Source organism: Pseudopodoces humilis, chromosome 2, assembly GCF_049639895.1.
Source record: "Pseudopodoces humilis isolate 2021_Gansu_Grassland_sample_001 chromosome 2, ASM4963989v1, whole genome shotgun sequence".
Classification (NCBI taxonomy): domain Eukaryota; kingdom Metazoa; phylum Chordata; class Aves; order Passeriformes; family Paridae; genus Pseudopodoces; species Pseudopodoces humilis.
This window is the reverse complement of record NC_142201.1, coordinates 86,586,031-86,611,927: the sequence shown is the minus strand read 5'-3', so window position 1 is coordinate 86,611,927 and position 25,897 is coordinate 86,586,031. Positions and strand designations below refer to the sequence as shown.

The following is a 25,897-nucleotide window of genomic DNA, read 5'->3' as shown; positions in this document are numbered from 1 at the left end:
TTCTGAAATTTGAAAATCAGTCATATTTACCACCATAGCAGCTAAAGGCTAAAAAAAGTGGAGATCTATTGCAATACCTAATGTAATACACAACAGAAGACAGTTTCTTTCCAGAAATCAATTGCTTCATGGAGCAGAAGATTTAGAGCAATAGCAGTTTTCTCTGATTTGTTAATGCAAACCATAACATTTTTTCTCCTTTTGTCACGCTACAGTGATTGATTAAATACATTAAGTTTGATACCACACACTTGCCATGGAAGAGATGCAAAGACAAAGGACTCTGTATCCTGGAGTGGGGATATTTCAGAAGTATGGTGGCCCCCTGAGAAGCCAGAAGCCAACAAGTTACATTTACAGCAGACAGCAACACCTTGCTATCCACATGCTCCTTGCAACAGTGCTCAGAAGAGGGGCTGTAGCTACACCTCTCACTTCTGACAACTCCGTATCATTTGTGCACCACTTCTGTAAATCTGCTCTCATCACAATGTGTCAAAAGACATGAAAATTTGACTACAGGTCCCCTGACTCTCCATCCAATACTCCATCCCATTGGGAATATATAAACATTGCTAAACATCCAGGAAGATCAGCATGAAAACAGAGTTTAAAATTTTAAAGGACAGATTTAAAGCAGTAATATTCTTGTGTTCTCTCCCCTTCTTGCATCACTCCCCAGACCCAGTGTACATAAAAACTCATGCATCCTTTCACTTATGTAACCATTTTTCTCCCAGTGATTCCACCCCCAGCTTCCATCTTTTGTCCTTGTCTTATCCCATTGTTTTGGGTCATATTTCTCATACTAAAAATCAAAATAATTAAAAAATAACAGTCTGGAGCTGCTATTTAAGTCACTCTCCTAAACATCCAGTAATCAGCTGATAGAGCTTTGTCAGGCTACAGTATGTTCATCATTCATACTATCAACAGCTGTGTTAAAACAAAATCTGTGATGGATAGTATTTGTGTCAGCCAGTCCCCTTACAGAAATAAGTCTTTTAAAAGTAATCTCTAGTTAATACATAGACAATAACACAGTGTATCCAACATACAATCATCCTTTGAGAGGCTTATTTGCACCAACTGTTCTCAGTTGGGATTACTTTCTTGGACAAGTTTCATCACCTCAAAGGCAGATATTGACTAGAAAAAAAAGATTGCATATATGAGATACTTGGTCACCTCCAGGTCTGTAACCAAACACATCATATAATATAATACACTACATTAGCATATTCCCACTTCAAATTATGCTCTCAACCATGCTCCAGATAATTCATCTGTTTCACTTTATGGGAACATGAATGCAAGCAAAGCATTGGAACAGGAAAAGGGAGGTGAGCAGGCCAAAGCCTTATGTTGTTCCTGAAACCTGGACTTGAGTCAGATACTCACTGCCTGTATTGGTCTATATATTACATTGCTTTAAGAGTCCAAGGGAAGAAAACTGTATCAGTGAAGAAGCTGAGTAAACATAAGAAACATTTGAGATTGTTCCTTTTGGTGCCAGTATGATTTCATTCCTTTTAAATTAAATTGGGCATTTATTGGCCAGCAGACAAACAGGAAATGGATGTAACTGATCTTTGCTTCAGATTGGAAACATAATGTCATTTCCACTACCTGCCTTCCTGATGGGCAGTCTCCCGACATGGGCCCAGCAGCTTCCTAATGCTGATACATTTATCCTCTCTTCTTCTTTCATCCTTCTCTAATTGCAAAAATGTTTTTCTAGAAAGGAAAATACTGAAACAAAAACACCTCAAAGACAGTAGACAAAATACAAATACAGAAATGAATGATATTTCTAGTTAATAAAGTCAATAGCTGAGAAGAGCAGAGCTTCAGACTTGTTTCTAGCAGTGGACTCGCAATGTCTTTTGCAAAAGACTCTAAAAGTAGTAGCAGTAAATTAATCTTCAAATGTCTGCAAGTGTACAAACAGCCAGAACCAGCTGGTTTGCAGCCCTTAAAATGACAGCAGTATCAAACTCGGCTCAAAGCACACAAGGAAGAGAAACTCATTTTATAGTATTCCATAAATATTGAACTGATTACTGTCAGGTCCTTCCCCCTTAGTTAAACTCTCTACCACACTGCAGGGGTTTTTTTTGTTGTTTTTAGCTTATTGCAATATACACCAAATACCCTCCTATTTCTGTACATTCAAGGGAGCCCCTTCCAATTAAAAAATCCACTCAAACATGCAACTTTCCAGTCTTGGTGTTGTTCACCTTGGCTGTCTCTTGTCTATTCATTACCATAGGAATGAATGTGACCTCTCCAACTAAATCCCCAAGTTAGGACAAGCATGGCTCTAAAATTGCTGGACATGTGGAACAATTATCTGTAGGAGTATGTGGAAGGAGAGTGACACTTTCTACTACCTTTTCTGACACAACAGGGACTATAAGGAGGAAGCCAAGAACAATGTGTGGGGATAAACCTGGCTGACATGGTAAGGGAGGCAGTGATGAGAACCAAACCTGGTCAGTCATATTAACCAATAAAAGCATGTAGGAATGTGTGAAAGTTTATCTCATCCTGGACTTTGGAAATGGTACTGGGGGATCGGACTGGGAGAGGTGCAGGAATCAATGGTGCTGTACACAGCCATGGGGTGGGGGATAAACAGGGGAAGGAAGAGTCAAGGAGAACAAAGGGGCTTAAGAGAGAGGGGTGTAAGAGAGGCCAGTTGGCTTTAAAATGGGGTAAAATATTCTATCTGTCAGTCTCCATGGTATTTTTTGTGACTTGTGAAGAGTAGATGGCTATACTGGAGTAGGCCAGTGCTGTTTTGCGAGTCTACTGTTTTGGACAGTGCCTGAAAATAGTTAAGCACTGATGGACATTGAGGTCACAGGAATTTTAAGACTGACATGTGCTCATCTTCCTGAAAGTAATCTCAACTATGTAGACTCCACAGACTCACATGAGCCTTCCGGCTATGATCTTCTGTGCTGCTAAAGGTTCAAAAAGGGTGAGAGTTGTCCTCAAGCCACCAGCTGAAATGGCATCCAGTGCAGTCCTGAATTTAAGTCACCAACTCCAGCCAGCACATTATGTATCTCACACATAGCTTGGATGAGACTATACTGGACATCCATTAAAAAGTAGAGCTGTATCCTTTTTCTCTCGCTTTGGGCTCTAACTTTAAAACAAGAATTCATGCAAACTGACCCTGTAAATGAACTGGAATGCAGACAGACACTTCCAAACTGCTCTGGATGAAATGAGATCCATTCAGCAATAACTGAGTACACACCAACTGTAAAAAACACAGCTGGTCCAAGAGGCCGGTATGAGCTGATCTTATGTTTCTATTCATCCTGAAGTGCTATACTCATGTGAAAACACTCTGCCACAAGTATAATTTAGTAAGAAAGCTCTACCTCAGATCAAGGCATCTAAGAGAATAACAGGCTCTCTTGCACAGGTGTAAACCCAAAATGGAGAACAAAGTTTCACTACATGAAACAGCAACAGAAAACAGCAGGTTTCCTTCCCCAGAATCATACAAACATCCCTTCTCTTTTCTTTAACAATCTAAAGGCCAAGAAATTATTTTCCTCCCTTTCTTTCTCACTGCTCCTTTTATTAAGTCCATTTCCTGTATTGGTTATTTATACAGTTCTGGACTTTGCTTGCAATAATAACTGCTCTCCCCTTGCCAGAGAAAGGACAGTTATTTTACAGACATCTTCAATAACAAAAGTCATCAACACAAAAAGCAGAACACATTGAACATTCAAAGAAGAGGTAAATTTCAATTGTGCAGTAAGATTAAGATTGTGCCATTCAATTCAAATTAAGCAGCAAACAAGACACCACCACACAAACAATCAGAAAAGTCTCTGAGATCAGTAAAGACTGGGATACTTTTGTGTCCATGAGGCGCTAAAAAAGAAACTTCAGGTTTTTTAAACTAAAAACATCAGTTTCAGTAGAAATAAAAGATAAAACCAAAGGAACAACAGCACATATATTTGCTAGTTTCACAAAATGTATGCTCTGTAGAATACTGTGTAAGAATAAAAAGGATTCAGTAATACACAAATTCCCTGCATTATTCGCTATTATTTCATACAATGTGGGGAACAAAGTGCCTTTTGCAGAGTGAGTGTAGTAGTGAATCAAACACAAATCATACCTATGAGAGTAGAACTAGAGTTCCCAACTGGGATCAGAAATTATACTTCCTAAAATAAAGGAAAATGCATTTTAGCCCTAAATGGTTTAGGGACAGGAAAACTGCCATGAAATTACAAATAGAAACAGATGCACAACTTGTGAAAGACAAACAATGGTAACAGCACTCAGGAGAAGGAAGAGATATTTGTGTCCTCAGTTATGATGCCAGATATGTTGTCATCTTCTGCTTCCAGTTCCACCGGTTTAGTATGGCTTTGAGCAGACCTGGTCATGCCAGCAGCTGCAGTGCCTTTAAATGCAATATATGTCAAACACAGTCTTTTCGACTCCAAAAAGTCGATTAACAATTCTCTAACAAACCAACACAGATCATTCTACATCTGCCATAATTATATACTGATTCTACAGGGACTTGTTACTGGCCATAGCCAAAGTAAAAGCCTGGAAAGGTTTAATCTTTGACTTTATTCATTAGTGCTACTTAGGTCCTTTAAGAAATGACACTGGGGACACAATTCCATAGCAAATTGTTTCACACAACAGTGCACTCCACTGTAACAGCCCCTTCCTCAGCCTCTTCATGTGTTTAGGTACTCAGGTTTGTTCTTTACCCAAATATTGTCTGTTTTGCTCTTGCTATGAAATTCTTGTTATGAAAATCTGGTCTACACAACTGTTACTGAAAGTTTTCTATTATAGTGTTTAAAAAACAAAGGATGGCCTCTTTTGAAATTTTCCTTGTTTGATTGACTGTATTGTTTCCAGTTAAGTTAATCTGAACATTGTCTTCAGTAACACCAAGTATATGAGCACTGAGTGTGTCTCAAACTCTGTCCAGACAGGAATTACAGCAGCACATGGATACTGTAACAAGATGGCAAAAATTCCCTTGGATAAGAACTGAGAAAGGTGTATGGCACTGCTGATATCCCAACAGTGAGCCAAAGATACCAAACAACTAACAACTAATCACAACTTTATAGGCCTTCTTTCCATCAAAACCAACAGTCAACTCATACTGCAAGGGCTTTGCTATTTTTCCAGTAAATAATTGAAGCTTACAGTAAAATGTACATAAAGTTAAACCTGACAGCCTTGTTGAACTTTATCTGGAGGAAAGTGATGAAGGAGCTGTAGATCCTTTTTGGTTTTTTGGGTTTAGAATCCAAACTAAGAGACCTCTAAAGAAAGTAGTATGTACTACAGAACACAGACACAGACACACACACACACACACACACACACATAGCCATGTCCCCTGGGGTTTTGCTGTTGTTGTTCTTACTTTATGTTTTATAGGCAATCTTTATAAAAGATTAGTTTCATCATATGCATACTATATTAGAGGCATATTTCTACAGCTTTTAATATACTTTCGAAAATCAAAACGTATATCTTGCCTTTGAAAACTTACCAATGCTCAATGTATTTAAGGCTCACTAAGCAATTTCAGATTTGCAATAGTCTCTAAATTTGAAAAATGCATTAGTAAAGTTTACAGATTTTTAAAAACAGTTCACGAGTCTCTCTTAATTATTTAATAGCTTCCCTCCTCCAGAAGTGTATGCCAGCTTTTCTTTCACCTCTCTTTCATGCATCGTGTTTCTATGTTGTTGTCTTTACAAAAGGAACAAAAGTATCAAAGAACCACAAACAGTACTCAGTTCAAACTTAACAAAATTCTATTAAGTACTCAGGGTAGATTTGGTTGGCATCGAAGATGACAAAGATCTTTGGGTTCCAGGTATTATCCACACAGCTGTCATACAAGTTCACAAAGCTTCCATCTTTTGAAGGAGGCCTTATGTATTTTGAATCACCGCCGATATAGTCACCAGTTAATACACGAGCAAGAAACATGACTTTATCTGGTCTGTGCAGATGAGGCTGCAGGTTCACACCATGAATCTGGAAAGTATCTCCGTGCTTCATGCTCTCTTTGCAGAAATGGCTGGAATACGATGCATCTCTTGCAAAATAGGTCCCTTTCAAATAAAAAGCATAGAAAATTTGATGATGTTCTTACCATGGCTAAGAGGGCATAGCTATCAAGATGATGAAAAATGTCACTCTGTGCTCATCAGCAATTCTTCTGTTGTTGTTAATTGTTATGACAATATGATCAAATATTTTTAGTGTGAACATTTTACCAGGGAGATTGTCTCATGATCAAGACTGCTTTGCTGGGCATCCCTTCCCCATGCTCCCTGGCCCTACCAGGCAGTTGTGACATTGCTTACCGCATCCTTAATTACACTTGCCATAAAAGCAGAGGTGTATTAAACAGCTCTTGGGTAAACACAAGGCATGCATCACAAAGTGCACACTACAAGGAGCACAATGTTGAGCTGCTAACACTACCACTGTTGTATGTGACAGCAATACTTACCTTTTCCATACACAGCAGCATGCATCCCATTTATTCTCCAGTCAAAGTTATGAATACATATTGCTTCTACAAATTCATTACTGGTGCCATGAAACAGCATCTGCTCATTAATTGTTGGGACACCTCTTTTCTTCTTCAGCTGAGCTTTCTTCCTACAGAAAACACACAATAAATACATAAATAAGCACATAAAAAATAACTAGTTGTAAAAACATGCTAAATTACTACTGTGAAAACACTGCTCAGGGTACAGACCTAACACATTCCACTTTACAATTGGATTAATCTAGTTTTTAAACAGGTCAGAATTCTTAAGGTACATATTTAGAAATCACACATTGCTGAATGCTGTAGGATTATTTCCTGACACAGTCTAAGATTTGGAAAAAAGGTCTTCCTACATCAGTTTTATCAACATTGTTCATGTATTATTAGTTTCAGTGTGGTCATTTTCTGCAGATACATCTTTAAAAGAAAGGTAATTTTGCACATTTTGTTTCTTCCACCTACTTTAATGTCATGGTGGAAGGGATAACAAAGTTGGTAGATTATAAAGCACTATTACCTAGGCAAACCAGCAAAAACTGATCTAAGGGCTAGTTATGCTGAACATCTGAAATTTCTTCAACCAGCAGCCCTCTGTTGTTGGCTGTTGATCTCTGACAATATATATAAATGTAGCCTCAAGTAACTTCTCTTGAAACAGGGGAATGGAACAAATTTATAGAAAAACTGAATAATCAATTGTCAAAAGATGTTCTGTAACAGTCCTTTACTATCTCTGACCAGTTCATTTCATAAAGCCAATTTAGAATTGTCATTAACATAGGAACTACTGTAAAAGGCAAATGTATTCTGACCACTACAGTGATGCAAATAATCATTCAAGCAATGATCAAATGTAATCCCTTACCAATTAAACAAAACACTTTTACAAAACCATAAAAGTTTAAGTAGCAATTGTTCCTCCTAAGCAGTAGAATATACTGGGCGCACTGGCAAGCTGGTTGTGCAGAATGCAGAGATGCCACAACAAGACACTTTGGTAATTTAGAACAGAAATTGAGGAGTCCAACTGTTTTAAAAAGCACCTTCTTAGCACCTTCCACAAGCAGTGACAAGATAATCCAGTTCAACAAAATTAAGTTGATCCAGCACTGTGAAAAATCTCATCCAGCCAATTCACTCAATAAAAGGCAAAAACTACAGTAAAACTAAATACCCAGAGACATGTTCTTTGTACCTATGTAAGCACCTAAGCTTTTTCTAAAACTGGTCAGCAATCTCACTGACCAACACCTTTTTTTATTTGTACTCGACAACTCCAAACTGAAATGCTAGACTAAATATCATCCCCTTTTCAACCTTCCTCCCTGGGACACCAAAATAAGTGAATCTGAAATGCTGGAATAGCTATTTCTTTGTAGTATACTACCAGGCAATAACTTCTTCACCAGTGAGTGCTTATGGCACTGTCTGTGACCCAAGGGCAGGACCTGGCATTTTACCTTATTGAACCTCACACCACTGGCCTTGACCTATGGATCCAGCGCCTGTCCAGATCTCTCTGCAGAGCCTTCCTGCCCTCAGCAGATTAACACTCCTACCCAGCTTGGTGTCTCCTGCAAACTGACTGAGGGTGCCCTTGATCCCCTCAGGTCATTGATAATTAAGCAGGAGCCCCAACACTGAGCCCTGGGGGACCCCACTAGTGACCAGCTGGGTGTAACTCCATTCACCACCTGTCCCTGGGCCTGGCTATCCAGACAGTTTTTTACCAGCAAGGAGTGCACCTCCCCTAGCCACGAGCAGCCAGGCTCTCCAGGAGAATGCTGTGGGAAAACAAGTGTCAAAGGCTCTACTGAAGTCCAGGTAAGAAATAACTGCAGCCTTTCCCTCATCCACTTAGTGGATCACAGAAGGAGCTGAGGTGGGTCATCAAGCAGAACCTGCCTTCCCTAAACTTATGCTGGCTGGGCCTGACCCCTGGTAGCCCTGCACATGTGATGGCACTCAGAATGAGCTGCTCCTTGACCTTCCCTGGCACTGAGCTCAGCCTGACAGGTCTGTAGTTCTCTGTATCTTCCTTCTAATCCTGTTTGTGCATGGGAATCACATTTGCTCACCGAAGCCAACTGGGACCTCCCCAGTGAGCCAGGACTGCTGGTAAATGGTTGAAAGTGGCTCAGTGAGCACCTCCCCATCTCCATCTCCCTTGATACCCGCCAGTGGATTCCACCCATCCCCATAGACCTCTGTGGGCTAGCAGGTTCCATTTTCTCCTGAATTATGAGGGCTGCATTTTGCTCCCCGCTTCTGCCTATCAGCTCAGGGTCTGGAGTGCCCAGATAACAACTGTCTTTAATGCCTTTAATGCCTCAGTCCTTTCCTCATCCTTTGACACTATGTTTCCCCCACATCCAGTAAGGGACAGAGATTATCTACAGCCTACCTTTTGTTGATGATTTACTTTACATGTATTTTCATTGTCTTTTACAGCAGTGGCCAAATTAAGTTCTAGTTGGGCTTTGGTCCTTCTAATTTTCTTCCTGCAAAACATCTTTTACTCCTCCTGAGTTGCCTGCCCCTTCTTCCCAAGGTCATAAACTCTCTTTTTTGTCTGAATTCCAGCCAAAGTTCTGTGTTCAGCCAGGATGATCTTATTCCTCTACTACCTGTCTTTCAGCACATGGTGATAGCCTGCTCCAGAGCCTTTACGATTTCCCTCTTGCAGAGTGTTCAGCCTTCCTGGACTCCTTTGCCCTTCAGGACTGCCTCACAAGGGACTCTGTCAGTCTCCTGAACAACCCAAAGTCTGACCTCTGGAAGTCCAAGGAAGCAGTTCTGCTGACCCACTTCCTCACTCCACCAAGAGAGAAAGGAAACCTAACTAAAAGTAGGATAACTCTCTTAACCATTAACATACGTAAGGAATTTCACTTCCTCACACATGTTAATGATATAGCTTTAAATTAACAACGAATTACATATTTTTTTAAAAATCATGTAACTTATGCAAGATTTTAGTATATATCTGGTTAGTTATTTCCTCACTCTTTAACTTAGTCAAGATTATTTTATTAGTGCAAAATATCTTAAACCTTCTGATATGTACTCCTTCCTACAAGATACACATAATTTTTTGTCAAGTACAATTGCTTAAGAAAAGAATAAGTGGACGCCAAACTGAGCACTTCCTACTTCTTCCAGGCCAGCACAATACAAAGAGGGAAAAGCCAAGAACTCGGAACAACGTTTTGTAGCGCATTAAACTTAAAATAAATTGCATGAATATGTGTTAATTAGACACTTAATTCTGTCCTATGCTGCACAAAATTGAGAAATTCAACAAGACTGAAATATTAATTTGCTTTGTTCAGTAAAAATTAAAATAATACACAAGCCTCTCAAGGAATCATTTTACAAAAAGCTAATTTTTGTTCTTCTTACTTCACTGTAAGGATCATGGGCATCAACCACACAGATATTCTGAACATCTTAAATACATTATTTTGCTACAGCTTTATCTAATACATTTCTACAAGTATTACATTTCTGCACCTGTAGAAGCTACACAGGCTTGAAAATTAAATTTTGAATAAAGAGAAATGACAAATAAGAAAATCTTTAAAAGTTAAAAAGTAACAAAAATTCCATTTATAATAAAAACAGTTAAACATATTTCTAATGCATGACTTAAAACTTTTCCATTAACAATCCTAAAACTGTTGGTTTTAGAAATAATCTCACCTGCAAAAAAACTCCCACAAGTCTAGATTTTGTATTCTCTTAATTCTTTTAATTCGGTGGCTATCCATTGTTTTTCCAAAGAGACTAGAAACTTCATTATATTCATTTGTTTTCTTTTGCAATGGAATAAGCTGGAAAAAAAAAGGTTAGTGCGATTTCAATTCAATGCATTATTTCATTGTCACATGTTTTTGACCAAGTTGCACACCAACTCTTACCTGGTATGGCTCCTCAGTATTTACATTCTCCCAGTGTGAAGGCATAGGGATAGCCTCATTTTCACAGATGAAACTTCAAACAAAAAAGGTAAAAAAACACATCACTTCAAAGACACGAGGCATTTTTTTCCTGTCAAACTCCTCCAAACAACACAGTATGCAAAAAAAGCAACCCCCAAGAAGTTTATACAGAGCTACTAAACAAGAGTGTTTTAAGCACATGCACTACATACACAGAAGTTATAAAGCCTTAAAACTGGGACTAAAAGAAAGAAGTCTCTAAAAGTAAAGAATGTCACCACATGGAAATAAGAGTATTGAATGCAATTATTGAAAAAACAAAGTAAATTGCCATTATTTAGCAAATATCTACTGAAAAAGCATTGACACTTCAAAAACACAGGTCTTCTTGACAGTGTAAACAGATTGCTATTATATTTCTTATGTCAAATAACAAATTTCTTTTTGAATGTATAACAACAGTACAATTCAGAACTGAATTTTTTCTTATAAACTATTTGGGGAAAAAAAATACATATCCCATGTACTCAGTTTCATCTGTGGTAGTAACACTGCATAGCTCAGTTTATTGTTTAGTGAGTTCCAGGTTTACATCAGCTGAGCTTTACATTTAATGACTGGTCAAATGGCAAGAAACTGACAATCTAAAGCAATTAGACTCATAAAATAATTGTTACAACACAATTCAACTCCAAGTCATTTTAGAGTAAATGAGTAAAATATAGGCATGACATATAACTCAATCTTTTTTTGCTATTACAATAATACTTCTAAATAATTTATAGAGTCAATGGATTCCATTTTTTGGTGCTGCTTCCCTACAGCAATTCTGATTCAACAGGTATTCAGAGCAAGTGATTCCAAAAGCAAATAAACAAAAACAATAAAGATAAAACATTTTTGTTTCATTTTACTTAGAAGAATCAGGGATAAAAAAAATACAGAGTCTTTCTCTTATTTCCTTACCTGAATGAATTGATTGCAAAGGGAGCTCGCTTTATTGGACGTTGTTTAAGGGTAGTTAGGTTGATTTGTTTCATCACTGAGCATAAAACAAGAATTAGTATGAAATTTTTGGGAATTCATCTGCAGCATATGAAACATTTAAGTGTCATCTTTTAAAAGAACGTTACTACACCCTAAATTACTTGACAGAAATTCCTATTTCAGCAAGTAACAAATCAGCATTTTCAAAAAATGTTTCTAAAAGCATCGGCATTTATAGGAGTTGGCAAAATGCCCAAATATTATGCACACAAATAATTTATTTTTTAAATATCCATCTAACATTCAACCTGACTAAATCACAGCCAAAATTTGCAGTGACTTGAATGGGATGACAAAGAATACACTATCCTTAGTGTAAGACATCATGACCTGAAGAGTAACATAACTCTTCATGACATGAAGAGAACAAAAATTGTTCTTTAAGAGTTGCTTTTAGTGTTTTTATTCTTAACATAGTTTTTTATAAAGAGACATTTCAACACAAGTAAGCATAAAACTCCTTGTACTGTTAGATACCACTTTACTGCCAGGATATTGCTGTTTTACTCAGTCCCCACTTTCTGTATTTGGAATATTTGAAATTTGAATACATATATCAGAATATGTATTTATTTCCTTAATTTCCTATATTTAAGCATACAGCTATTTTGTAATTTAATCAGAAAATAAACCATCTATGAATAGAAAAACTTAAAAGAAATTTACTAGAACACATCTTTGAACAAAGAAGATATTATAATGATAATTATTTACATCCATTAGAAACCTGTAATACTCTGTATTTTACACAAACAGCATAAGTGAGATCTTTAGAATTTCCTAGTAAATCTTTTTGCCTATCTCCTTGTTATTCTGAGAACAGAACTGGCTTCAATTACCTGCTGAATTATTAAATCACTTTGATGCCAGTATTTTGCAGGAAGTCTCCTTTACAGCACTGTTTCTTACACAGACTGAATGGAAGAGGTTTTCCAAGCTTACAGGAAGTTGCACACTTAAGAAAAAAGGTTCAACCTTCCCAGTTTAAGAGACGTATCCTACAAGCCACCTACAGCTGAAGCAAGCAGTAGGAACACAATGAAGTGCTATTAAACAAAACATGCTATTCCTAGCTATTTCTGTAAACTACACAAAAAATTCTGTGTACAAAACAGGGCAGCTGCTTCTAAAAACTCCTATGTGCTTTCCAGTAAAGAAGACATTTGAAATCATGTTTTTGCACCAGATATGAGGACAATAACCTCCTGAATGAACAAATGTGCTGGTGTATCTGAGACCTTCTGTGGTTTACATTTACTCTTTGGACAGACACATACCTGAAAAGTCCAGTGTGTAGTTAAACTTTGCAGTGGTAAAAGACAGAGATCCATGAGGATTTGTTCGGAAACTCCTTTCAATATCTTCACTGCTAATAGAGCAGTGACTGTTTGAGTCAGTCTTCAAAATAAAATAAAAAGAACATTAAGACACACTCAGCCATAGGTAATTCAATGTATGGAATCCATCAGAGTAAATATAACTTCATAGGTATTTACCTGAAACATATGCCATTTACCACACTCAGCCAAATAAAACCAGCCCCACTGGGTATCGGAGGTATCCATGTCTTCAACTGGACTTTCCATCTTTGCAAACACATCTTCTGATGGTCCTTGAAGCATTTCCTGAAACATTCACACACATACACACAAAAACAGTTTAGATAAATTTATAAAAAAAGCAAAATAAAGTGCATTTGCAATAACTACCAAAAAAAAAATCCTATCATGCTGAGGAAAGATCTGTTCTTTCTTTTCCAAATAAAAATCCTCAATTTGCTACTTATCCAGTAGTATCCTTTAACTTAGTTAAACACTCAGAATTCTGTTAATTGTCTGTAAAGTGTGACATTATAGGCTTTATGTGATCAGAGAGGTGCTAAATTTCATATTGATGGTTATTGGATTAAGACCACTCAGAAATATACAACAGGCTCTTCATTCACACTTCTCAAGAATGAGGTGTTTGGGTTACATCCAACAGCTTGATGGAAACATCTACTAAGTACTCACCTCAACAAATCAGACTGGAAATCAAAAGTTGTAAGAAAAAAACTTAAAACTAAGACAAATAATACAATTATTTAACTGTGCAAGACCACAGCAGATTATTCATTTACACTACATTAAGAAGAATTTTCCCCCTAATGCACCCACTTAAAAATGACACAGTAAAATTCCTGGTACTCTGTACTTGTATTTACAGAGAAGGTTCACACCAAAAGCAAGAGTGGCTCCCACACAAGCAATGACTACCATAGGGTTCTGAAGGATGGAAAAAAAGAACTGAGGAAAGGATACAGAGGTCTACGAAATCATGACAAAACCAAATAGGGAAAAATCACATTTTCTTCTGACATAGAGGAGACACCTATCAAACGTTGCACATGTCACAAAGTAAGTGAAAGAAGAAGTTCATGAACCAGATGGCAACCTATGGGATTTCTTTTCATGGTATGGTGTGGATGCTGCAAATCTTTGGAAGTTCAAAAAGCAGCTAGACAAGTTTAAGCCTACCAAGAGCTATGCCAGAATACCTTTAGAAGAATAGTCCCTGCCAGAATTCAGCTCATTCTTTGTTTGTCAATAAAATTCTGAAAACTCTGCAAGTGCTAAACTCTATTTGCATGTATTTCCTAATATGTCAACATCCTGCAACAACCTCCCCAAGCAAAATTCTAAGTAAGTTTCAGGGAATCTTTCAGAGAAAAAACTTGCCCCACTCCCAGAAAAGGTCAGCAATTCATCCACTTTAAGAAAAACACTTGGGCAGTCTTCCCAAATATGTCCTCAAGTTCACTTTTTCTTCCAAGAAGTGAAACACCACCTTCAGCACAAATCAAACAATGTGCAGTTAGTATCCTGGATGCTTCAGTTGTTTCCTGGTCACTTCAACCCAGAAAAAATAGAGACCTAAAAGAAGACAAATACTGGAGACTAAAAGTAGGCATCCTTGTTCTAGCCGGTGCTACTGGGGCAGCAGTTCAGAGCAGGAGGCACTTCTAGCACCACCCTTCACCCCCCATTTTTCCCAAGCTAGTTGTATTTATGTAGTTGTTTGGAAAAAAAAAAAAATCTGAGAAATCTCTTTGTGATAATAGCTAGAGGTTGTACACTACTTATCAAAAGCTCCAAAGGGTTACAAAAATGTAGACACTTAGAGATCAGGGGAATCGCAAGCGGACCTCAAAAAAATCACCAAATTGCAGAATCTGAGGCCAAACCTACTTCAGTGAAAATGGAAGCCTAGCCAAAGCTACATGTATGGGTTGCTGCCTCAAGCTCAAGCAGCACTACACAAAAGGTTAATCAGCTGCACAGAAAAAGTATTTTGAAAGAGGTAAGAAAACCATTCTCTGCTTCAGAGAACATCTATCAACATCTCTTCTATTACTCACAGCAACACAGCCACTGAGCCTACGTTCACTTGGTGTTACAAGCACAACTGGACAACATCTTTTGATGAAAATATTTCAATTTGATTCTTCCTCTTGGAATTTGACTATGTTCTATCCTACTAAGAGCAGGCAGAAGTAGTCTGCACTTCTTTAAAGCTGAGGAAAGCAATTCAAGCTTTTCTTGGTAATGTTTTGTTTCCTCATGTTCCCACTAAAATGGTCCCAACTCAGCTCCCTCCCAGCATTAGTTCAGGGCCTTGACTCTGATCAATCAAATCAATGATGCCCTTTGAACAAGAGGACATGCCTTCACAAGCAGAGAAGGCATGATCATCTGTTCCTGATAACGCACTTATGTCCTCGTAAGAGGGGCATCTCAGCCTCCAGAATAAGCCATTTACTAAAGAAAGAGTTACTCCCATGGTTTTCAGAAATCTTACATTCAATCCACATATATTACCCTCTTTGCAAAGTCTAGGGTAAGCAGGTAGATTCCAGGATACTTCAGAAGAATGCAGGAAAAACCTGAAGGCATGAATATGTAAAGCCATACAAGCAAGAGAACAGTTCTCAAAGATGACATAAATCCAAAATGTTTGAAGTAATTACTGATTAATTCAAAATCAAATGCACACCATTTATAAGCATCAGGAAGCATTTTGAGAAGGGTCTCAGCTCCCATCAATAGCACTGTTTCTACTGGCCCAGAAGCTAACAGAACAGCTCAAATTAAACAAATTTCTTAGGGAAAAACATCTTCTTAAACAAGAACAGTACTTGTTGTGTGCTGTGACTGAACAGCTTTACTATTACTGGCAATGCACTTCCTCTTTTTTCCAGAAGTACTTTATGTTGGACTGATATAAATGCCTTCCAGTGTGTAGACTCACAGAATGCTTTGGGTTAGAAGAGAACTTTAAGACCATCTGGTTTCAATCCCCTGCCATGGGCAGGGACACCTTCCACCGGACTAGGTTGCTCCAAATCCCATCCAACCTGGCCTTGAACACTCCCAGGGATGGGGCACCCACAGCTTCTCTGGGCAGCCTGTGCCAGTGCCTCACCACCCGGATGATAACAACCACAGCCCCATCCCAACGGACTACTCAGTGATCCCTGCTTCACTTGGCACAACGTGCTTTATTGCCAAAGGCTCTTCTTCCTGCAAACACCGCCTTGGTACAGTATCCTGCTGGGAACACGGGCAGGGAACCTCCGGCTCTTCCTTAGAGATCACGACACCTGATTAGGAGACTTGCCTGAGGCGAGCGCGCACGGCTTGGAAGGGGGGGCGAGGAGAAGGACCAGCATTAGCCCCAGTACGGGACACACGGTGGAATGACAATGCCCTTCCCACCTGCGCCCCCACGCACCCTCTCCGTGCTGCCGGGGGCAGCCGTCGCAATCACACCCGGAACCGCACCCTCCAGAGCCGAATCCATTGGCGCTCAGGGGCACGGCCCGGCGAGCGAGCCGAGCACAGAAGCACTACCCCTCCATCGGGCGCGCAGGCCGCTCGCCCACACGCAGCGGCCGACGCCTCCCACCCCCGTGCCCGACCCGGCAGCAGGGCGCTGCGCTGTGCGGCACGGCCGGAGGGGCTCAGGGCTCGGTGCTCGGGGTTCGGGGCGCGGCACGGCGCGGGGGGAGGGGCGGCGGCGGCGGCCGTTCCGCCCCGCCCGCACTCACCGCAGGGGCCGCGCGCGCCGGGCGCGCTCCCGCAGGCCGCGCGGGCCGGGCGCGCGGGGCCCGCTCCGCTCCCGGCGCTTCCGTTACCGGCGGCCGCGGAGGGCGGGGCCGGCGCCGCGGTGGCCGCGCCCCATTGGCCCGCCGGGGGCGGGTATGCAAATGAAGGGGGCGGGGGGTTTGGAGCCGCTGTCGTAATGCGCAGAGGGCTCGGGGCCGGGTCCGGGCCCTGGTACCGGCAACCAGCCCTGGTACCGGCACCGCAGTGTCAGCCCCCGAACCGGCACAGTCCTAGCACCGGCATCACTTCCAGTACCAGTCCCAGTGCCAAAGACAGGCCAAGCACCTGTTCCACTACCAGTGCCAGGCCTGGTTCCAGTATCAATACACTGTCTGTGCTAGGAGCAGCACCAGTTCCAATCCAAGCACCAGTCCCTGTTCCAGCACCAGTCCCAGTTCCAAAACCAGTTCAAGTACCTGTACCAGTCCAAATACCCAAAGGCCCAGTGCCAGCATCAATACCAGTTCAGTGCCAGTGCCAGTACCTTTACCAGGCCCAGTCCCAATTCTGGCATCAGTCCCAATTCCAAAACCAGTCCAAGTACCTGTACCAGTACTAAATCCAGTACCAGACCCAATTCCAGTCCCAGTCCAAGCACCAGTACCACCTGCAATCCCTGTTGCAGTCTCACTACCAGTCCTAGTACTGGTATCAATCCCAGTCCCTGTTCTGGTACCAAAAGGTGTTGAGGTACCTGCCCCTGTAGCTGTGTGAGTACCAGGCCCAGGTCCAGTCCCAGGATCAGCATCAGTCACAGTTGCAGTTCCAGTGCCGGTGCCAGTGCCAGTAACAGTAACAGTCCCAGCCCTAGTTCCAGTGCCAGTACCGGTACCAGGCCCCTGTGGCACCAGAGCCATGACACCAGGCTAGTGCCAGGCACGGCAGCAGATGTGACCATCACACCGTGCACAGCGAAGGTCACAGAGCAAAGAGGGCAGCAATAAGAGGCTGCTGCAGGTGCTTGGGGCCCCGGAACAGCTTTATGCCACAATGAGGTCTGGAAGCAGCAGCAGCAGCAGCTCTAGGACCAGTTAGTAAGAGAAGCCACGGTGCTTAGCGTAGATCACCCCAGCCCTTTGGGGCAGACTGTCTAGGAGGAGAGCTGCTGGGTGGAGAAGCTGGCAGTGACACCAGCTACAGCACTCTGCAGTCAGCCAGTGGCCTGGGAACCTCCAAAACACAGGCAGTCTTCATACATGTGTGCAGTCATTGCAGCACATCCTGCAGTGAAGGATTTTCAGTGAGCAGCATGCCAAGAACAACACAGGTGTAGTGAAAATAATTAATTTCTCCAATTCTCAGGGAGTGTCAAACAGGATGTTTATCCAGATTCTGGCTGTGCTGACCTTGCCTCTGAATACAGAGTTAGAAAAGGTCATTTATTTGAGTTAAAGAGTCAAGCAGCCCATGGTGAATCACTGGAGGTATTTCACTGGCATGAATATAATGTTTCTGGAATAAAGGAGCTTTCTGGAAGTAGAGCCATCTTTTTTTAAGTGTGTTATTTGTACCGACATTGTTGGAAAGCACATGAAGTTTGTTGGGACATATCCTGCCTTGCTTTATGGATCTATACACAGGCTTGAAGCAAGGAAGGAGTCTGGTACCACCTTAGCTGCTGAATGTCTGTTGAACATCTTTTTTTTTGATTGAGAAGATGCTGACAATGCTTTAAGTCTAATGTGGGCCTCTATTTCTATTGCTATTGCTGTCTGTTGTATATTTTTAAAATAAGAGTCAGGCTTTTTGCAGAATTTGTGCATTTGAAGTTACAGTAGCACAATGCTTTCTAGCAGCCAAAAGTTTTAAAGAAGTTTCTGCTGCTATGCCTTGAAGTGAGATAGAATTGAGATTTTTGTTGTGTGTTTCTTCCCTTTCCTTGTATGTTTAGACAGATAATAATGGAGTGTAAATCTCTCTCAGTATAAGAATATCTTCATTGCAGGGAAAACCCAGCCTGGTATGAGACTGTATTCCTAGGAAGCTACATGCTAATGCCAGACTCCTTATGGCAACAGCATAAAAACCTTCCAAACCCAAAGATTTCTGTGGATATGTGATGTACTGTGTGCAGACTAACAGCCTAGCTGAAAAAGACATAATTGCATTCATTGATTCTCATCAGCCTCAAGCAACAAAAAGGCAGAAAGTGGAGAGGTTTGGCCACATGACTTGAGTTACAAACCCATTATTGCAGGGAATGGTCAAATGGAAGTGAAAGAGAAAACTCCCTGGTACTGCCTGGTACATAAATCATGGATCATGGAAGAATTTAGGTTTGAAAGGACTGATGCAGTTCTTTAATCCAGTCTCCTTACCAAAGCAGGCCTTACTTAAAATCTAGATTAGGTTGTTCAGTTCCTCATTCAAGCTTTTTTTTTTTTCTCTACAGGCATGTATGCTGAACTGTTTTCAAGGGCAAGAAGCTTTTGTCCTTCTGTCCATTCCAGAATTTCTTGTGTTGCAACTTGTGGGCATTGACTCTTTCCTTTCAGTGAAACCCTGTGAGGTGAGCTCCCTCAGTCTTCCTGGCACTTCCAAGTGCCTTTCCTTGGGTAGGAAGATAACAGGCACTGTCTCCAAGCTGGTGAAAGCCACCTGAAGCAGAGGGAAATTGCAGTCAATTACCCTAAGACAGTGCTTCTTTAATTGTATCAGGGGATTAAAACAGGATTCAAGTTGGAATGCACCTTGGTCATCTTTGGGGGGGTTCACAAAGGTGTTCAGAGGGCTGGAGCACCTCTTTTCCACAGACAAACTGAGAAGGTTGGGGCTGTTAGCCGGGAGAAGAGGTGATTCCAGGGAGACTTCATTGTGACCTTGTATCATTGGAAGTGTTCATGGACAGGTTGTGTGGGGCTCTGAGCAACTTGATCCAGTAGAATATGTCCCTCCCCATGGCAGGGGGGTTGGATGGGAACTGGATGATCTTTAGGGTCTCTTCCAACCCAAACCATTCTACAGTTATATGACTTAGCACAACCTCCTGCTTGCATCAGGGTCAACTATCAGGTAATTTTGTTCAGGATTCTATCCAGACAGGTCCTGAAACCTACAAGGATACAGGCTGCACTACCTCTCTAGCCAACCTCTTCCAGTGCTTTATACTTGACTCTCATCAGCATGAAAAAATTCTCCCTATATCCTCTCATTACCGATTAAGCTTTCTGCCTTTTCTCCTACCACCATGCACTACTGTGAGGAGCCTGGCCTGCTCTTCTTAACCTCTGCAGAAGGAATCTCCTGCTAGATGGTTGCAATAAATTGTTCCCACCCAAGACTTCTCCAGGCTAACCAAGTCCCAGTCCATCAGTTTCTCCTCACAGTACAAGTGCTCTGGCCTCCTGACCGTCTTGGTGCTCCTCTGCTGAAATTGTTTCAATTGATCAATTTTATCAGCCTTTCATATATTGATGAGCCTCAAACTGGATGCAGTATTTTAGATGGGGTTGAAAAATCCTAGTACTCCTTTCTTTTGAGATCCTGAATATGGTTCTGCTGTTTTATAGCCAAGGGTGTAGTTTTCCCCCACTGCCTCCAGGGCACACTGTGGGATCACATCCAGCTTTCCATCTACCAGGACCACGTTGCCTTTTCAGAGTAGCTGCTCACCATTTCCTAACCAATATTGTTGCCAGGGGTTATCTCTTCCCAGGTGCAGAATTTTGCTTTAGTCCATTTTCAGTTTCATATGGTGCCTCTGATCCCACTCCTCCAGCTTGTCTGTGTCCCGCTGAAGAGCTGCTCTCTGCCCTTGAGTGTATCAATGAAGAAAAGACAAGGAACATAAACCACCATTATACATTCTCCAAGAGGGGAAAGTGGCTGATTCTTTGCTATTTGCCATTTCATAGTAGATTAATTTTTAATAATCAGTGTAATGATACATATATGCAACTGAATGATAATGTAAATGATAATGACATATAATTCTGCCAGCATTAACTGAAAATAAGCAGAAACCAAACAGAACAACCAAAGAAGGAATAAAATATAACCACTCCATGCCCTCCCCCAAGACCCCACATAACAGTACGACTGTGCCATGAAAAGAAAACACTGAAACTCTTTTGCAACTTTTCAGAAAATGTCAAGATTTTATGATGGGCATGTGTATTGGAGCATAAAGGAAATTGTAGGATGCATGTGACACCTGTCTCTTGCCCAGAGGCAAGAGAAGAGATTGAGGAAATACTCTGCTTATTACAGAGCACTGCATCTGGAGGCCATGGCTGTCCACCTCAAATATGGCATTGGTCTTAAGATGTTCAGGAAACTGTAGAAGAATATTATTTTACATTTTTTCCTTGAAAGTCTACATCCTCTTGATTTGTTGTTCAAGGAGCTGTTAGATGTGTCAGGTGATTTTTCTTAACCTGAATCTCCTGCATCCTTGTGTTTACTAGAAGATCCTTTTCTAGCCCTGTTTCTTCTGTTTCTTCCAGCTATACCACTTCTGTACTCTGTGGGAGATGGAAAAAGTCTGGGAACATCTCCAGTTTTGATTTTTTTGTTGTTGTGGTTTGGTTTGGTTTGGTTTGGTGATACTGACTGAAAGCCATTGTCCCAAGCAGTACATGTTCTACCCCTTATTAATGGAGAATAAAACCCATACCTAAGAAACTTCCTTGTCTCCTTTCACTTTTCTTTCACATTCCTAGATGTTCTTTTTTCCCCTGGTTGTCTCACTCTCATGTCCAATACTTCACCATTACTTGGTTGCTTAAAATTGCCAGTTGCCTTTTTGTCTCCTTTTATGGGTAGACTGAGCTCCACCATCTCTGGATTATTTGTTTGGGATTGGGGGGGAGGGGGGGTTGTTGTTGGTTTTTTTGGAAGTTTTTTTTCTGCAGGGTGGAGGAGTCTCGGAAGTTTCCAGATCTTCAGCTGACATTAAGAGAACTGAAATACAAATATATGCACTTGTAGCAGCTGCAGAAAGCAGAGAGCTTTTAGTTTGTTTCTCTCTGGAGATGAACATAGAAGGCCCACAAGGAAGAGGACTTTAAGACCTGCACTACTTTTTGACTCCTGCCTTTTCCAGGCTGACACAACATTGCTAACTGCAGCATTGCATAATGCCTGTTTACCTGAGTCAAACAAGCAGAGAATGAGATAACTTCAAAACCAGTGAGTCTGCCAGCACCAGCACACTTTCTCAGGTAGGACACATGAATAGCTGCATGGGGCTGGTTCTCACTGACCCTGCACTGCTGGGTCAACAACTCTGTGTTGTTCTAATGACTGAACTTCACTCATCACCCTCATGTCCTGGTTTAAGAGACAGGTGTCTGCCCAGGAAAGCAGGAAGCTTCTTGGAACGGAAAATATAACCTCCTCTTCCCTCCAAATTATTGAAGCTTTTAAATAGCAGGGCTTTCAGGCAGAGATAAAGGAAAAGGAGTAACAGTTCTTTATTCGAATATCTATAACAAGGCAAACCATCACCCACAAGGGCAGCACAAGCACCAAAGGAGGACCCCAGTCCCTGCAGGCTGCAGGCGCTCCCCTCTCGCTGCAGTTCTGGTCACAGCCGGCAGAGGGGAGATGGCTCCACTTGCAAAACTGACAGGGAGCAGCCGGTCTCTCACTCCAGGTGGAACCTGGTCTGTAGCAAACCACGGTGCAGCCCCGGCTGGGGAAACACAGGCGCCCACTGCCCACACCACTCTCCCCTCCAATCGCTGAGAGCAGAAGGGCTGAGTCCAGCCCCTGACCCCCCAGCCAAGTCTCAGTGAACCCCCGGCCCCTCACAGTATCTCTGTATTTCCAAGAGAAACCCCCCAGCCAGAGAGATCAACCCCAACCACCAGTGCCCCTTCTTCTGCAACTGCACCCCTTCTCCCCTCCTCCCCCAGGACCATTTCAATGGAATTCCAAGATGTCCAGCTAGGTATTGTGCCTCCTAAGTGTCATCCATTCGTCATCTCCAGAGCAACAAATGAGGAGAAAATTACAGGGGAGGGGAGGGGAGGGGAGGGAGGGAGGGAGGAAGGAAGGGAGGAAGTGGCGGAAGGAAGTGGTGGAAGGAAGTGGCGGAAGTGGCGGAAGTGGCAGAAGTGGCGGAAGTGGCGGAAGTGTCGGAAGGAAGGAAGTGGCGGAAGGAAGTGGCGGAAGGAAGGAAGTGGCGGAAGGAAGTGGCGGAAGGAAGTGGCGGAAGGAAGTGGCGGAAGGAAGTGGCGGAAGGAAGTGGCGGAAGGAAGGAAGGAAGGAAGGAAGGAAGGAAGGAAGGAAGGAAGGAAGGAAGGAAGGAAGGAAGGAAGGAAGGAAGGAAGGAAGGAAGGAAGGAAGGAAGGAAGGAAGGAAGGAAGGAAGGAAGGAAGGAAGGAAGGAAGGAAGGAAGGAAGGAAGGAAGGAAGGAAGGAAGGAAGGAAGGAAGGAAGGAAGGAAGGAAGGAAGGAAGTGGCGGAAGGAAGGAAGGAAGGAAGTGGCGGAAGGAAGGAAGTGGCGGAAGGAAGGAAGTGGCGGAAGTGGCGGAAGTGGCGGAAGTGGCGGAAGTGGCGGAAGTGGCGGAAGTGGCGGAAGTGGCGGAAGTGGCGGAAGGAAGGAAGTGGCGGAAGGAAGTGGCGGAAGGAAGTGGCGGAAGGAAGGAAGGAAGGAAGGAAGGAAGGAAGGAAGGAAGGAAGGAAGGAAGGAAGGAAGGAAGGAAGGAAGGAAGGAAGGAAGGAAGGAAGGAAGGAAGGAAGGAAGGAAGGAAGGAAGGAAGGAAGGAAGGAAGGAAGGAAGGAAGGAAGGAAGGAAGTGGCGGAAGGAAGGAAGTGGCGGAAGGAAGGAAGGAAGTGGCGGAAGGAAGGAAGGAAGTGGCGGAAGGAAGGAAGGAAGTGGCGGAAGGAAGTGGCGGAAGGAAGTGGCGGAAGGAAGTGGCGGAAGGAAGTGGCGGAAGGAAGTGGCGGAAGGAAGGAAGGAAGGAAGGAAGGAAGGAAGGAAGGAAGGAAGGAAGGAAGGAAGGAAGGAAGGAAGGAAGGAAGGAAGGAAGGAAGGAAGGAAGGAAGGAAGGAAGGAAGGAAGGAAGGAAGGAAGGAAGGAAGGAAGGAAGGAAGGAAGTGGCGGAAGGAAGTGGCGGAAGGAAGGAAGGAAGGAAGTGGCGGAAGGAAGGAAGGAAGTGGCGGAAGGAAGGAAGGAAGTGGCGGAAGGAAGTGGCGGAAGGAAGTGGCGGAAGGAAGGAAGTGGCGGAAGGAAGTGGCGGAAGGAAGTGGCGGAAGGAAGTGGCAGAAGGAAGTGGCGGAAGGAAGTGGCGGAAGGAAGGAAGGAAGTGGCAGAAGGAAGGAAGGAAGGAAGTGGCAGAAGGAAGGAAGGAAGGAAGTGGCAGAAGGAAGGAAGGAAGGAAGTGGCAGAAGGAAGGAAGTGGCGGAAGGAAGGAAGTGGCGGAAGGAAGGAAGTGGCGGAAGGAAGTGGCGGAAGGAAGGAAGGAAGGAAGGAAGGAAGGAAGGAAGGAAGGAAGGAAGGAAGGAAGGAAGGAAGGAAGGAAGGAAGGAAGGAAGGAAGGAAGGAAGGAAGGAAGGAAGGAAGGAAGGAAGGAAGGAAGGAAGGGGCGGAAGGAAGTGGCAGAAGGAAGGAAGAAAGGAAGGAAGTGGCAGAAGGAAGGAAGGAAGGAAGGAAGTGTCGGAAGGAAGGAAGGACGGAAGGAAGGACAGAAGGAAAGAAGGACGGAAGGAAGGACGGAAGGAAGGAAGGAAGGAAGTGGAGGAAGGAAGTCACGGAAGGAAGTGGCAGAAGGAAGTAGCAGAAGGCATGAAGTGGCGGAAGGAAGAAAGGAAGTGGCAGAAGGAAGGAAGTGGCAGAAGGAAGTGGCAGAAGGAAGGAAGTGGCAGAAGGAAGTGGCAGAAGGAAGGAAGGAAGGAAGTGGCGGAAGGAAGTGGCGGAAGGAAGGAAGTGGCGGAAGGAAGTGGCGGAAGGAAGGAAGTGGCGGAAGGAAGGAAGTGGCGGAAGGAAGGAAGTGGCGGAAGGAAGGAAGTGGCGGAAGGAAGGAAGGAAGGAAGGAAGGAAGGAAGGAAGGAAGGAAGGAAGGAAGGAAGGAAGGAAGGAAGGAAGGAAGGAAGGAAGGAAGGAAGGAAGGAAGGAAGGAAGGAAGGAAGGAAGGAAGGAAGGAAGGAAGGAAGGAAGGAAGGAAGGAAGGAAGGAAGTGGCGGAAGGAAGGAAGGAAGTGGCGGAAGGAAGGAAGGAAGTGGCGGAAGGAAGTGGCGGAAGGAAGTGGCGGAAGGAAGTGGCGGAAGGAAGGAAGTGGCGGAAGGAAGTGGCGGAAGGAAGTGGCGGAAGGAAGGAAGTGGCGGAAGGAAGGAAGTGGCGGAAGGAAGGAAGTGGCGGAAGGAAGGAAGTGGCGGAAGGAAGTGGCGGAAGGAAGGAAGGAAGGAAGGAAGGAAGGAAGGAAGGAAGGAAGGAAGGAAGGAAGGAAGGAAGGAAGGAAGGAAGGAAGGAAGGAAGGAAGGAAGGAAGTGGCGGAAGGAAGGAAGGAAGTGGCGGAAGGAAGGAAGGAAGTGGCGGAAGGAAGTGGCGGAAGGAAGTGGCGGAAGGAAGTGGCGGAAGGAAGGAAGGAAGGAAGTGGCGGAAGGAAGGAAGGAAGTGGCGGAAGGAAGGAAGGAAGTGGCGGAAGGAAGTGGTGGAAGGAAGTGGCGGAAGGAAGGAAGTGGCGGAAGGAAGGAAGTGGCGGAAGGAAGTGGCGGAAGGAAGTGGCGGAAGGAAGTGGCGGAAGGAAGTGGCGGAAGGAAGTGGCAGAAGGAAGTGGCAGAAGGAAGTGGCAGAAGGAAGGAAGGAAGTGGCAGAAGGAAGGAAGGAAGGAAGTGGCAGAAGGAAGGAAGGAAGGAAGTGGCAGAAGGAAGGAAGGAAGGAAGTGGCGGAAGGAAGGAAGTGGCGGAAGGAAGGAAGTGGCGGAAGGAAGGAAGTGGCGGAAGGAAGTGGCGGAAGGAAGTGGCGGAAGGAAGTGGCGGAAGGAAGTGACGGAAGGAAGGAAGGAAGGAAGGAAGGAAGGAAGGAAGGAAGGAAGGAAGGAAGGAAGGAAGGAAGGAAGGAAGGAAGGAAGGAAGGAAGGAAGGAAGGAAGGAAGGAAGGAAGGAAGGAAGGAAGGTAGGAAGGAAGGAAGGAAGGAAGGAAGGAAGGAAGGAAGGAAGGAAGGAAGGAAGGAAGGAAGGAAGTGGCAGAAGGAAGGAAGGAAGTGGCAGAAGGAAGGAAGTGGC

General features: G+C 43.1%; 1 protein-coding gene across 2 annotated transcripts; it reads right to left on the bottom strand.

The window, feature by feature from the left end:
* Positions 1-1,264: 1,264 nt before the first annotated feature.
* On the bottom strand, positions 1,265-16,728 carry LOC102114691 (protein mono-ADP-ribosyltransferase PARP11). Of its 2 annotated transcripts, none has more exons than XM_014259776.2 (8): positions 16,670-16,728; positions 13,080-13,208; positions 12,861-12,981; positions 11,503-11,578; positions 10,516-10,588; positions 10,298-10,428; positions 6,548-6,699; positions 1,265-6,143 (listed from the first exon to the last, which is right to left on the bottom strand). In XM_014259776.2, the coding sequence occupies exons 2-8, from the start codon at positions 13,203-13,205 to the stop codon at positions 5,830-5,832; spliced, it is 993 nt and encodes a 330-aa protein (XP_014115251.1). In that variant the 5' UTR covers positions 13,206-13,208; positions 16,670-16,728; the 3' UTR covers positions 1,265-5,829. The 2 variants fall into 2 exon arrangements, with proteins under 2 accessions (XP_014115251.1, XP_005531087.2); XM_005531030.3 differs by lacking the exon at positions 16,670-16,728 and adding an exon at positions 16,354-16,574.
* Between the last annotated feature and the right edge of the window lie 9,169 nt (positions 16,729-25,897).

Excerpts from the sequence above, each read along its gene's own strand:
- LOC102114691 (XM_005531030.3), bottom strand. The coding sequence starts at position 16,422 with ATGGATTCGGCTCTGGAGGGTGCGGTTCCGGGTGTGATTGCGACGGCT. Across the intron at positions 11,579-12,860 it reads CTACACACTGGACTTTTCAG|TGATGAAACAAATCAACCTA; the intron begins GTATGTGTCTGT and ends TTTTATGCTCAG. Across the intron at positions 6,700-10,297 it reads TTGTGGGAGTTTTTTTGCAG|GAAGAAAGCTCAGCTGAAGA; the intron begins GTGAGATTATTT and ends TGTTTTCTGTAG.